General features: G+C 43.0%; 1 protein-coding gene across 3 annotated transcripts in view; it reads right to left on the bottom strand.

The window, feature by feature from the left end:
* TRRAP (transformation/transcription domain associated protein) overlaps positions 1-14,608 on the bottom strand; it is a 153,491-nt gene that overhangs the window by 21,948 nt on the left and 116,935 nt on the right. For all 3 annotated transcript variants that reach the window (XM_083584841.1, XM_083584840.1, XM_083584839.1), the window contains one exon: positions 13,379-13,640. In XM_083584841.1, the coding sequence (XP_083440967.1) occupies positions 13,379-13,640 (262 nt within the window). The remainder of the gene's footprint in view (positions 1-13,378; positions 13,641-14,608) is intronic.

Below are 14,608 nucleotides of genomic sequence, written 5' to 3' on the forward strand. Positions count from 1 at the left end.
GTCCCCAGGACCAAAGCATCAGGGTACCCCGCAGTAAAGGGGTTTGTCTGTATGTCCAGACAAGGGCTAACAGGACACAGAACTCCCCATTTGGCATTCTGTATGGGTCACCTGTATAAAGAAGGCTGATCGCCAAAGAATTTATGCTGCTGAATTATGGTGCTGGAGGGGAATCTTGAGAGTCCCATGGACTGCAAGATTATCAAACCTATCCATTCTGAAGGAAATCAGCCCTGAGTGCTCACTGGAAGGACAGATCTTGAAGCTGAGCCTCCAATATTTTGGCCACCTCGTGAGAAGAGAAGACTCTCTGGAAAAGACCCTGATGTTGGGAAAGATTGAGGGCACAAGGAGAAGGGGACGACAGAGGACGAGATGGTTGGACAGTGTTTTCGAAGCTACTAACATGAGTGACCAAACTGCGGGAGGGAGCGGAAGACAGGAGTGCCTGGTGTGCTCTGGTGCATGGGGTCAGGAAGAGTCGGACATGACTAAACAACAACAACATGGGTCACCTGTATTTGATATGTGTCACGTGGGGATGCTTAACCCAAGACTGACCCTGATGAAGTTGTCATCCAGCAACCAGGATACATATCCAGTGCCTAAGCCAAAGCCTTCTTGCATCTGCAATCAATAAAGTTGTGGCCATTTTGATCCCAAAAAGGTTTTCATGTCATTTATTGCTTCCTATGCAACAGGAACCCTGATGAACTCTGTCATACTACAACTGGGCCCACAACCAGAGAGAGCATGACACCCTTTGTCGAATGATCTCCATAAGGAGAGTTTAAATGAACCTATCACATTAATAATCTCAGATATGAACAAACCTTTTGTCCACAAAAACAACTGTCTCCTCTCTTTGCGTAGGCTGGCAAACTGGAAAGTTTTCAATTAACTATAGTTTTCCGTTTCATCCAAGCCAGGAAACAATGGTTAATAATTTCAGAAAAAGCCGTAACAGCAACCCAACTTCAAACCATGATTTAATAGCCTGGTTTCTTTAGAAGCTATTAATGTTTCCTTTTTGGATGAGATGGAGAACTACATGGAAGACTTCTTGGTTTGCCTTGTGGGAAAAGAGGAGCTAAGGGGCTTTGTGCACAGGAAAAAAGGATCGTTCATATATCAGCATATTAAGGCAAGATATGTCTAAACGCAATCACAGATATGCCCATTTCTAAGAGTCAGGCATCATGTAGTAGAAACTGCTCAATTCATCCAGGCATTTTAATAATGGCTTTTACCAAACAGTGACTAACTTACTTTCACAATGAATGGTTTTAATCTGCTGTTCTATGTAGTATTGGCTTCCAGGCCATCTCTGCATTTTTTAGATTTCCCCTCCTTTCATCCTGGTATTTATTATGATTTATAGTATTATTGTTTAGAAATTGTCTTTACTGGTACTCACTTTGAGAACGTTGCATAAACCTGAAATTGGGGGGGCGGGCTTACGTGGATTCTGTCTGAAGAAAAGGCAGGGTAGAAATGTTTCAAATAGACACAAATGTGCTAAATAAATTAAATCTCTACCGAAGAACAATGTTGCAGACAGCATAATTCCATTTAAGCAGCACAAACATTAGCCTTGCGAGTAAGGCCCTATCTTCACTATGCATTTAAAGCAGGATCATACCACTTTGTCATGAATTATGAGATGTGCAGTTTGTTAAGGGCGCTGAGAGTTGTTAGGAGACCCCAATTCCCCCACAGAGCTACAGCTCCCAGAGTGCCCTGGGAAGAGGGATTGACACTAAAACCGCACTATGAATTATAGCTCTGTGTGGGCAATAGGGGGTTTCCTAACAACTCTCAAACCTGAACCTTTCCCCGCCTTGCCTTGTGTCCAGTATGAACCTCTTATTGCCCTATACCAGGCACAGGCAAACTCGGCCCTCCAGATGTTTTGGGACTACAACTCCCATCATCCCTAGCTAACAGGACCAGTGGTCAGGGATGATGAGAGTTGTCGTTCCAAAACATCTGGAGGGCCGAGTTTGCCTATGCCTGTCCTATATATACCCTGACTGCGTCTTGTAGGACATGTTAGCTCTAGGAACTGCAGGGTCCCTTTTGGGGGCTGGAAGGGGACATCTTAGGGCATTCTGCCATAAAGAACCAAGCCAGCTCCCATCTACACAGGGCCATTTTGGGTTCCATATCAAGCTCTGTCAACATGTCATGAGGAATACACCTAAGACAGAAGCCAGGTGATGAAAATGTATCAACCTGAATCAAGCCCTGTAAGATTATTTAGATACCTCAAAAGTACCATGATTATAATCAAATTGTTTGAAGATGTTATGGAGAAGCTTCTGCCAGGCTGAGTTCAAGCTTGTGAGTGTTCCTGATGGATCCAGAAACTGTGGCAAACCACTAAGTCCATATCAAAATATATACCAGGTGGAGGCAACAGGGAGCCCTCAAGTTGTTACTCGACTATGACTCCCATCAATCCTGAACACTATCCATGCTGGCTGATAGGAGTTGGAGTCCAACAATATCTGTAGGACACCATGTCGGCTGCTCCTGATATTTGACAACAGCAATCTTTATTCTCTGAGTGTGAATTCTTATGTAGCCAAAATAGCACCATCCACAAAGAATGATCAACTGGTTTTGACGAATGCTGAGGTTCTCAGAGCTACAAGAAATTGGTGAAGGGGAAAACCCACACGGAGGGAGGGCAAAAAATCACAAACAGCCCAATGAGGACTGAGCATGCTCAATGACAATGGAATGCTGATCAGTTGGGGGTCTGAGGGCAGAAAAGGGGAGGGGCAATGGAATGGAGTGACTGGAATCTTGAACAGGGAGTTCTGTATGGACTGCAAAATTTTGTTGCAGGCTCCATTGGAATTCACTATTAAAAAAAGCCAGCCCCTTCCCTCAAATTTAAAGTACATCCCAAGTCATGCTAGCTCATTAGAAAGGTAGTACTAAGACATACCGGCTTTCATATGCTAAACATGAAAATAATTTAGAGGTGGTTATCTGCACATAACACATATTGAACAGCACTACAGGGCTCAAAACTTTGAGACCGATTTAATGCTCAACTGTGCTCAAAAATTCCCTAGCAGTTTCAATAAAAAACTGTTCTATCACACTTGACACGGAACAATGATGCCTGCCATTTTCAAGTACTTTCCTAAAATTAAAGTAGAGCAATTTACATACTCCCTATAAATCTGCGCAGGAATCTTTTCATATGACCAGGGGGTGCGGAATGTGCATAGACTGATGTCAATGAACACGTTTCAATTTAAATCTTCAAAACAACCTTTAAAATATCTATTAGACAGAAGCGAGCAAAAGCAAGCACGGTCCACTGAGTTCAATAGCAAGGAGGAATTGGGATATAAAAAACTGGCATCAAAAAACTGAGGGCTGCACCCAAGCAAAAGGGTCTTCTCTTAAACTAGCACAGCGCTGGATTGTGGCTACATTTGAGCCTCCTAACCTGGTCCGGTAGCCTCCAGATGTTGTTGAACTACAATTCCCATGAACCCCAGCCAGCAAAGGACGATGGGACTTGTATCACAGCAAAATATGGAGGGCAACAGATTGGGGAAGGCTAACACAGGCAAACAGAATATTTAAATGCAGGGCCCAATTAGGCAAAGCAATAAGATAGAGGCCTTTAAATGTAGATCTTATATGGTGAAATAAGCATGCCTAATTTGGGGGGGGGGAGAGGAACTACAAGGCTCCACTCGCTCTTATTTATTTATTTTCCCCACTCTTCAGCCAAAGAAGGCTACCCGTGTGACTTAGAAATCAAGTATCATTAAAGTAAAAAAGCAAAAACGGCTTACGTGTACTCTTTTAAAACGACAAAAGCCAACTGTTTCCAAGTGTACAAGCAGGGAATTACAAAGGCAAGTAGCGGACCAAACTCTGAAAAGCTACCTGAGGCACAATTTAAAGGCTAATTTGCTTTGAATGCAAGGACCCTGACCCAAGTAGCATCAAGCACTGGTTTGAAATTCTCCTCAGTAGTGCAAAACAGACACCAAAACTCTTTGTAACTCTCACTTAAGTGGGACACGTACAAGACTTTTCCAGCCCAGTCCTGCTGCCACTTGCCTCCTCCTTCACATGCTACTGGATACACCTGGTGTTCTGCATGCCCAGGGCAGCTGAGGGGGCAGCAGACGAGAGAAGTGACAAGTGTGGGTGGCAGGGGGAGTCCCAGCTGCCTTGTCCACATGCTTTAAACTCTCTGGTGTCCAGGTTGTAAAGGTGTCAACCTATCGAAATTGCTTAAAGCTGGACGCATTGCTTCTTTGAGTCTTAGGAGTCAGGCACTCTCTCTTTTTACATTTTCAAGGAGGGCTCTCTCCTCGCCATTCACACCCCCTCTTCCCAACTTATTTTGTATTTTTGTACCAGTTGCAAGTCACACTTACGAACGTTACAGGGAGCCGTGCTAAATCAGTCCATAAACCAGAGGCACACTAATAATAATAATAATAATAAATTTTATTTATATCCCGCCCTCCCCAGCCGAAGCCGGGCTCAGGGCGGCTAACAACAATCAAATAATCAAACAATCAAATAAACCAACATTCTAAAAATATTTCATTATAAAAATTAATTAAAATCAAGTTGATGGCAACCATTAAGCAAAACTCTGTGCAGGTTGCCAGAGGAGGGAGTCAGGCTGTGCCCTGACCAAAGGCCTGGTGGAACAACTCTGTCTTGCAGGCCCTGCGGAAAGATGTCAGGTCCCGCAGGGCCCTAGTCTCTTGTGACAGAGCGTTCCACCAGATTGGAGCTGCAGCCGAGAAGGCCCTGGCTCTAGTTGAGGCCAGCCTAACCTCTCTGAGGCCTGGGACCTTCAGGATGTTTTTATTTGCAGACCGTAGGTTTCTTTGTGGGGCATACCAGGAGAGGCGGTCCCGTAGGTATGAGGGTCCACTGGCACCTGAATCCGGAAGGAGCCGTTAAAACACACTGCAAACAAGTGAAGCCTTGTGAAATGTTCTCTTTCATTATCCTGTGCTCAAAGGATGACAACTTAACCTCTCTTACTGGACCAACACCCCAAGACCAATGACAGATGCATCATACCACCAGAGGAGACAAGCTTGTTTTTTGCCATGAGGCTAGTTGTCAGTAGGACAATTAATATTCACTTTGCAATGTATTTACTGTATGGAACTTTATTTGTAGAAAGTGCTCTCCAGGTCATAAAGGTGTTAGCAAGAAGATGAAAAAGGACTGCCGCCCTTCTTGGCAGCTGTCTTTTAATTTCTATGCAGCCAGTCCAGCACCTCTTGCATCTTCTGTGAACGTACTTGTAAAAAATCTCATTATAATTCCAAGCCTACCCTCTAGTGCACAATCTGAGCAAATCGCTGGGTGAGAAAGAGAAACATGAAATACGGCATTGTTTGCCGCTCATCGGCTCCCCAAAGTGCAGGGAAATGTCACCAAACGGCAAGCACAATATTCTTGCTAATGATATGCAAATAGCTGAAGCAAAAATATTCAGCAGTGTTAATTAAAATAAAACACACCAAGCCATTCACTTCACCGTAGGAATCACTCCAGTTTGTTGAAAATACCTATTTTAGACTTCCCTTTCTCCTTCGTTGTTTTGCTTCTTGGTAGCAGATGGGAATGACAGAGAGCACTCGATTAATTAGCTTTCTTTCTTCGTGTCACAGGGGCTCCATACAGAGCCTGTCTAAGTACATCCAAAGAATTACCAGCTATGTGGCATTCTGGAGCTGCTCCCCTGCTTTGCAGACAGCTTAATTAGGCAGAAAGGAAATCTCTTTGCGATACCGATCCTAACTAAAACCCAACACTTATTACCTCCGTTAGTTTAAGCACCAGAGACTGAACGAGAGGATGGCAGTCCACTTTTAGAATTCTGGACTCCACACGGAAATTCCTTTGGAAATTGCAATAATACGGACTGAGATTCTTTTATTGGACAGAAGGAATAAGAATACTGAAGGGTAAGATAAAGTGGGATGTTGTTGTTTAGTCGTTTAGTCGTGTCCGACTCTTCGTGACGCCATGGACCAGAGCACGCCAGGCACTCCTGTCTTCTAAAGTGGGATAGGAAGCCTAATAACCATGCGTTATAGACCATGAACTCAAATGTAAAAAGTTCTTTACAGAACCTTGACTAACACAAGTTAGCAAATATGGCTCAGGGCAGGAAATAATTAAAAAAAGGTGTATGCTTGTGATGAAAATAAAAGTCACTACCTAAATAATTGACAATTCGCTGCTCTATCCAAACATCTGCTACATGAATCACCTTGCCTAATGATACAGGCAACCTTGGTAACCAGTCTAAAAGTTCTGGAATCATCTTTTATCATTTATTGACCAGGTATCTATTTAGGACATATGGACCGGAGAAAGATGAGGGGAGAAAAAGATATTACACTGACTGGTAAAACCCTAATCTCATGCTTTTCCTCATAGTATATTACTCTCTACATCCCTGAAATGGTGATGGCTGGAGATCCCTCTTGAAGCTCCCATGTCTTCCTTTGCCTGTCAAGTCTAACCAAGAAAGGAGCCCACAATCACCACTGTTTTCCTATCCTTGGTAATAATATGAAATTGTTTTGAGAAGGAGAACACTGCTGAATTGGTTCTCTCTCTTATTCACTCCAGTGGTTGCTCTTCCTTGATCAATTGGGAAGAGGAGAACCTGCCCATTTCTCTGTTCAGGGAAGGTAAGCTGCTATCACATTCAAACAGTTACATTGATTTGGGTGTGGAAAACTGGCTTGAGGGAGCCAGGATTAGCAACTCTTTTAGATTTAACACCTCTTGGCAAACTCAGTCCTTAAATGGGGCTACAGCCCAATATTTAACTGGATGCTGTTATTCAACTGTTATATTCAATCCGGGCTAAAGGAAAGGAAACCTGGTTACAAAAACATTGAGTTTTTGCAAGTAAGCCTGAAGCTGGAAAATACAAGAATATTTAGAAGATATTGAATCCATCATGCCTTGGGAACCTAAAGGCTTGGACAATAGTAATTGTATATGCTAGTAGAGAAAACTTGTGAGACTTTCAGAAAGCTTTAAACCCTTGCAAGGGCCAAAGGACCATGAACTCAAGAAAAAAAGGATTCAAAGCATGTTAAAATAAGACTACAGTCAAGACCAAGACAGCACAAATTGGTGATTCATTCTCGGCTAAGGACTGGTATGGTAATTAACTCGCCATTAATTCAGAAGCATAAATTCTATTACTGCTGCAAATTAATCAAAAACTTATTTTCTGCAAAATGAATTGAATCCCCCAAACTCCAAAAGGCAAGCGTACTGACCAATCTAATTGCAGCCATTTCCCCCTCCACCCTTCAACTTTAATTCAAACTCCAAGTTTAACAGATTAAAGTAATCTCATCTTGCGCTAACTAAAAGTGCTGTTGTAATCCTGTGACTACTCATGCTTAATCATAATTGAAAAATAAAATGTTCCAAATCTATAGAAGATATCAGAAAAGTTTTCATTCTTCTAGAAAGCAGCAAATCCCTTTTGTATCCTGATTGCTTCTATTACTTTATCTTGGAAGTCGAGGGAAAATCTCATCCTTTGTTTGAATATATATATATATATGCACACACACAAACACACACACACACAAAATAAAAAGTGGAACTTAGTCAAAAAAGCCAAAACTCTGCATTTGGCATTTGAAGAACTGAAAAAACAAACATCAACAAATGCATTAAAAAAAGAGCTGAGCAAAATTTAATTTCAAATTTGGTGCAGAAACGGCAAGAGTGAAGTTGTATCATCCATTATGCTTCAACAGAGGCAGTGCAAAGCACCTTTCCACATGCTTTCCTGCCTCCTCTGTTCAGCTGTTCACCTTACGGCTGACCCAGGTTTGGCCACTTTTTGCCGCAAGCATGGAGAAGGTAGAACCAGCCCTCCAAAAGGAGGGAGAGCACAGCTGCTCAGCCTGTGCTGCGACTGACAAAAAGCTGGAGCTGGAGTTGCAAGAGTGCTTTAACTCTGCAGAGCAGAAAGGCAGAGAATGAAGGAGGCGCTCTCTAAAGCAGGGAACCTGGTATCACCCAGATGTTGCTGGACTCCAGCTCCCATCAGCCCCAGCCAGCATGTCCAGCAGTCAGGGAAGATGGGAGAGGCAATCCAGCAGCACTGGAGGCCATCGACTCCACATATCTACTTTGTTGGATTCACATGACCCTGCCTCTATCTGGAGTCAGCGGGAGGAGTAAACTACTCAGGAGAACACACACATACACACACACACACGGCCTCAGTTTAGAATGAGAAAATACTTCAACTCCTTCTGTTTAGTTTATATGCTAAAAGGGAACATTTTTCCTCTTCAATTTTCCCCTACTCTGAAATAAACAAACACAAAACAAACAAACACTTTTTATCTATATACCAATTTTAATACGGATATGAGTTTTTGAAGTACCATCGCATACAGGAAAAATTGTCTATTCTTTCTAAGCATGGAGAAACAACACATATGTATTAACTGCAGCTGCATCCCTTTGACTTATCAGAAAACCCAGAAGCAGCACAATATGCTGGCAACTCTCTTCTTCCCTAGTAGCTGCCACGCATTAAATTTGATCATATGGTTCAAGGCTTCCATTATCTACTGTCATGCGACTGTTGTGCTGCAAAGATTACTTCATGCAGAGCTTAACATGCTCTCTAATGTGCAGGGCATAGATGTGACACACAAGAATCCCGTAAGGCCACTTTCCCCATGCTCATTAAAGCGAGGTTCTGAGGAACTATCTCAATTTCCCTGTTGCAAATTCAGAATGCCAGCATCCCAAATTACCTTAGAATTTCCCTCAGTTTCAAAACCAGTTTATTGTGTGTTGTTGCTCAAGAAATACAGACGAGTTGCATCATTCTTTCAGATTGTGGCTGTACACCATGCAATGCTATGACCCTGACTGAACTTGAATGCTCAAGACATCCAGATATCTCAAAGGATCACCTTCCTCTGCACAAAGCTGTCATCAGAGACCCTCCTCTGAATATCCTCCTGTTTCTGAGGGGCGGGTGGTAACTTGGCTAGGGCATTTTCTGTGGTGGCACTCCATCTACGGAACACCCTTCTCAGATACGCCTTCACCCTTTCACCTTTTAGGTTTCATGTGAAAACTGTTTCACTTCCCATAAGGTTTTTCATCTAAGATATAAAGATCCCTTCCTATTAATGCTGCGGGTTTTGATGGTGTTGTTCATCATGCTTAATATTTTCATCAGAACAATCCTTTTTATTATGACTTTAAAAAAAAACAACCTTTATTTTTGAAGTTATCTTGAGCATATTTGATGGATAAGTGTGATAAAACTACAGTGGTACCTTGGGTTAAGAACTCAGTTCGTTCTGGAGGTCCGTTCTTAACCTGAAACTGTTCTTAACCTGAGGTACCACTTTAGCTAAAGGGGCCTCCTGCTGCACAATTTCTATTCTCATCCTGAAGCAAAGTTCTTAACCCAAGGTACTGTTTCTGGGTTACTGGAGTCTGTAACCTGAAGCGTCTGTACCCCAAGGTACCACTGTACTTAAATACAGTTGTACCTCGGGTTACAGACGCTTCAGGTTACAGACGCTTCAGGTTACAGATTCCGCTAACCCAGAAATAGTACCTCGGGTTAAGAACTTTGCTTCAGGATGAGAACAGAAATCGTGCTCCGGCGGTGCGGTGGCAGCGGGAGGCCCCATTAGCTAAAGTGGTGCTTCAGGTTAAGAACAGTTTCAGGTTAAGTACGGACCTCCGGAACGATTAAGTACTTAACCTGAGGTACCACTGTATCCCGACTGTCTCTCAACTGCTACTGTCATCCCACCTAGGTGCAAAGGAGGGATGAGACAGCAAGGTCCTCTCCACTGGCTCATTTGTGACCGACCCATTTGGCTCGATTTTCTGTAGCAGCATTTCACCTGACAGCATTGGAGGAGGAGGTGGAAAAGCAAAGACTCCTCCGTTGGCTCAGCTGAGCCCAGCTGCTACTTGGCTCTTTCCCTGCCGGAACAACCTCCTAAATGACTATTCCAACTGGCCATCGTGTAACAATATAACTACAGAGGGGATGTGAATTTGCTCATCCCCATCTTCCCCTTCCCTGTCTCCTTTCCTACCATTTTTCATAAGAATGCAAGCTACTATTTCAAACTGTAAATTGCCCCAAGTGCTTTGGCATATGGGTTCGACTCAGGCTACCTGAAAGGATTGTGTCCCCCTATATGAACCTGCCCAGGTGCTAAGACCCTCAAGTGAGCACCTTATCTTGCTCCCATCAACATCAGAAGCACGGCTGCTGGTGACGCAAGAGGGAGCCTTTTCTGTGGCTGCTCCCATATTGTGGAACTCCCTCCCAAGAGAGGTGAGACTGGCTCCCTCTCTGCTCCCCTTTTGCCAGCTAGCTAAGACCTTCCTGTTTGGAGAGGCCTTTGAAAACTAAGGAGCAGACAAATGATGCTGATCACAGGGCTGCTATCAGGGCAAGCTATTTTAATTACTGGTTTTAAATGTGTTTTGATGTGTTTTAAGTATTGTTTTTAACAAATTTGTTTTTATTGCTTCATGTTGCATTTAAATGCAAGCTGCCTTGAATCCCAACTTGGGAGACAGGAGGGATATAAATATATTGAGTAAAGAAAATAAATAATGGTCAATGCAAATGTTTAGTACCAGGGCTGATCCTCACACTTCCACAACTTAAATGCCACCTAGAGATTTCAAAAACACACACTTTGATTTACACATTTAGGTTTGCTTTGTGTGTGTGTGTGTGTGTGTGTGTGTGTGTGTATGAGTGAGAGAGAGAGAGAGAGAGAGAGAGAGAGAACAAATCGTACTTAGTTCATGAAATATATAGATCCCATAGATCTACTAGAAGAGGAAATGAACATTTTTTAAAAAACGTTATAGGGGTACTGTAATCATTCCAGCCACATAAAAGGAAGGCTAACTTACAGAGCTTCAGACCTTGGGAATGAGAGTCTAAAGATCCTAGCATATTCTTGAGCCCCCACTGCACAGCATCTCCCAGGACCACAAATTCTCCAGTAGAGCAAACACATTTGAAATGAGGTGGAAAGGTGGCTCTAGGCTAGGGCCAATGACTTGGCAAGCACGCACATCCTTCAAGGTTGGCCTCTTTGATGTCAGTAAAAGAGGGTGGTAGGAATTGAAAAACAAAACAAAACATTCTGCCTGCTGCCCTTTTCACTGGCTGGGGGATCAAAGTAGTCAGTTCAGAGACTCAGCTGCATTTATTCTGCAGTCCCAAGCATGCTTACTCAAGACATAAATTGCATCAAGCTCAATGGGGCTTAATTCCAACTCCCATTGGCTTAGCATTTCATGAGTGTGCAGAGCAAGGAATGCCCAGATTCAGCTTGCAGAATTTCCCTTTCATAAAATACACCTTGTGCCAGAGGAAGGCTAGAATCTAAAATGGCAAAGAACAGATGCTCCTTACAAATAATAGTTTTCATGTAGTGCTGATCTATAAATAATAGAAAGCAAAGCTGGTTAACAGAAAACGAATAACAGTAGCAAAATACTTCCCAAATTGCCCCCTTAAAGGCCAATTATAGCAATTGATTTAAATTATCAAACTCAAATGACAAAAAAATTTAATAATTTCATGAGTACCAGACACACCAAAATTTAAATCACATCACTTACACAGATGCTTCTAATTTAGGGAAAATAAACATATAACTCTTCCAACAAGCACATTGTGCATTTTAGGTGTAAACCTGGACTACTTTGAGATTTGTTTTCTTATCTAAATGGTTTGATATAATTGTTTTCCTACTCAGTTAATGAATTAGGTATTTTACTGGATTAAATGCCACAAAAGGATTCTTAACATAATTCTGTGACATTTATAGCAGATAAAGGAAATTACCCAACTCTCTTTCACTCACTAGGCTGCTCCCTAATTCTTTCTAAATGCTCATATACTATTCCAAAGGGCAACAGAGAAAATAGGTTGAGTTCAGACATAACAGAAAACCTTGGTTTACCAGAACAGTAATGGACAGTGGCCAACTTTGGGCTAAACACTTCCTTTCTCCCTCATTTTTCATATTCACATGGATTGCAAAAGCTCCTACTTCCACTATCCCTGTGATGTCTGAATTCTGGAAACTGTTGTTGCTTAAACAATGATTAGTGAGAACAAGCCAAATGCAATTGTTCTCACTAACCATTGTTTAAACAAACCATAGTGCCCCAAGTTTGGATGCCACAGGGAACTGTGGCTAGTTTGAAAACAGAAGAAGATTTCAATCTCCTTGTAGATATAAAAGGGAATGAGATGAGAGAGGGTCCCACCATGGGGTTGATTCCATGGTAAGTGCTTTAATTAAAACAGCAGGCAATATTAATACAAGATATTGAGACAGCAACGCTGGAAAGGCAGTGATTCCTTCACTGTGGTTCCTTGCCTAGGAGCAGAGAACCAATGATCTGCAAGAGCCTATCCGATCCTAGTTTGGATGAGTTGGAAAAGCATCTCCTCCTGTGCCTTCTGTCCCCTTCTTGCTTTTGCTTCCTCTCCCCGTCAAGCCATTTGTCCTCCAGGACGTGCTCCAGCCTCTGCTGGGTCTCAGCGAGGGGGGCTACATGCATTGATGAAGTTCATTGTGGCTCATTCTCATAGCACAGTTTCCCATTACATCTGAAACTTGCTTTGATTTAGAAGGGGTGGGATGGGGAGAAAAACCTTTTCTTGAAGGAGTAGCAAGCATCATTATTTCTGATGCAAATTTTGGATAGAAAAGGAATCGTAGCCATTGTAGAACTGAAGAGATATCAAGGGTCATCTAGCCCAAGCCGCAGCAATCACGGCTACTAAAGAATCCCTTACTGATGGACATCCATCGGTCCAGTATATCTGAAGGAGCGTCTCCACCCCCATCATTCTACCCAGACACTGAGGTCCAGCACCGAGGGCCTTCAGCCAGTTCCCGCACTGCAAGAACCCAAGTTACAAGGAACTAGGGAGAGGGCCTTCTCAGTAGTGGCACCCGCCCTGTGGAACGACCTCAGGCCACCAGATGTCAAAGAGACCAACAACTACCAGACTTTTAGAAGACATCTGAAGGCAGCCCTGTTTAGGGAAGCTTTTAATGTTTGATGCATTAGTGTATTTTAATATTTTGTTGGAAGCCGCCCAGAGTGGCTGGGGAAGCCCAGCCAGATGGACGGGGTATAAATAAATCATTATCATCATTATTATCCAACCTCTGCTTAAAAACTTCCAAAGTACTATTCCCAGATGAGTCTGAGCAGAAAACATTCAGTGTCTGGATCACAACCTGAAGGGTGAAAGTTAACCTCAAACAATATAAAAATCACATACCTGTTGTGAACTGCCCTTTCAGTTTCTGGAAGACAGGGTCTTGAGCCGTAGCCTGGGCTCTCCTCGCTAGCGACTCCGAAGCAGCACTGGAAAACATGGTGGAGACATTGGAGACGTTCTCCAGACCGACACCAAAGGTGCTGACCAACTTCTTGACAAAATTCAGAGTGTGGGGGGTGATTTTGGCATCTGAAACTGCTCCACTCTTCTCAAAGGCGACAGAGTAGCACTTGGCCAGGCCTTGCTGAAGCTGTCGAAGGACCTAACGCCATCAAACACAAAAACAGAATGGAAATAATGAAGTAAACATTTGGCACCATACAGCAACATTCTGAGATGGAGTTACAGAAAGCAGTGCTCTCCCCAGCCGGTTTTGTTTTTCTGTCATGTATTCTAATCTGCAATCCTGAGATCAGGGACTGACTTGGGGTTATTTTGTCAGTTTATATGTAAAAAATGCTCCAGGAGCCCTTTTGCCTGAAAAGTGAGATAAAAACCCTTTAAAATAAATCAATACACATGTGACATATTACCAGCGTGTTGCAATTCCTAGCTTTTTGGACGCAAACCTGTCTGCATATAGCCAACTTTCCTGCACTGCTTTTTGCTTGTCAGGAAGTCCACAAAGCAATTTTAGACACACATTTATTTCCGAAATGTTCTATATTCCACCCTTTGGTTGCATGAATCCTTCACGGAAACTGCTGTCGCTTTTCAGCATCTGGTAAACAACTTTGAAAGCTCTGCTTTACTCGCAAAGTGCTATATACATACTTAAATAAAAAATGGGAAGTAAGGTAGGAAGAAGTCAATGGGAGGCGGGGATGGCTTGTCTGTTAAGTCAAATGGGGCACCGCCCCACCAACCTCAACCTTTATTCTTCCAAGAGTGGCTGGGGAAACCCAGCCAAGTGGATAAGGTATAAATAAAAAAATATTATTATAATTATTAAGTCCACACATCTGCCTTCCTACTCACAACCAGTCTAGGTGGTAGCACGACCTGTCAGGTTCCTCCTCCTCCTGCTGAGTCCCAGTGTTGCCACTTGCAGAACTCAAGAGGGTGGAGATGGAGACAAAGCTAAAATTAGCTGGCTCTGCTTCCCATTTGGTCTGACTACACTTGCTGTTGGGCTCCCTGCCTTCTGCCCAACAAGCCACCTTGGCTGTGTCTGAGCCCAGGCTGGGCAAAGACCTAGAGCACCAAGTCCGTTCCAAGAAATGCAAGCTC

Source organism: Podarcis filfolensis, assembly GCF_964270895.1.
Source record: "Podarcis filfolensis genome assembly, chromosome: 14".
Taxonomy (NCBI): domain Eukaryota; kingdom Metazoa; phylum Chordata; class Lepidosauria; order Squamata; family Lacertidae; genus Podarcis; species Podarcis filfolensis.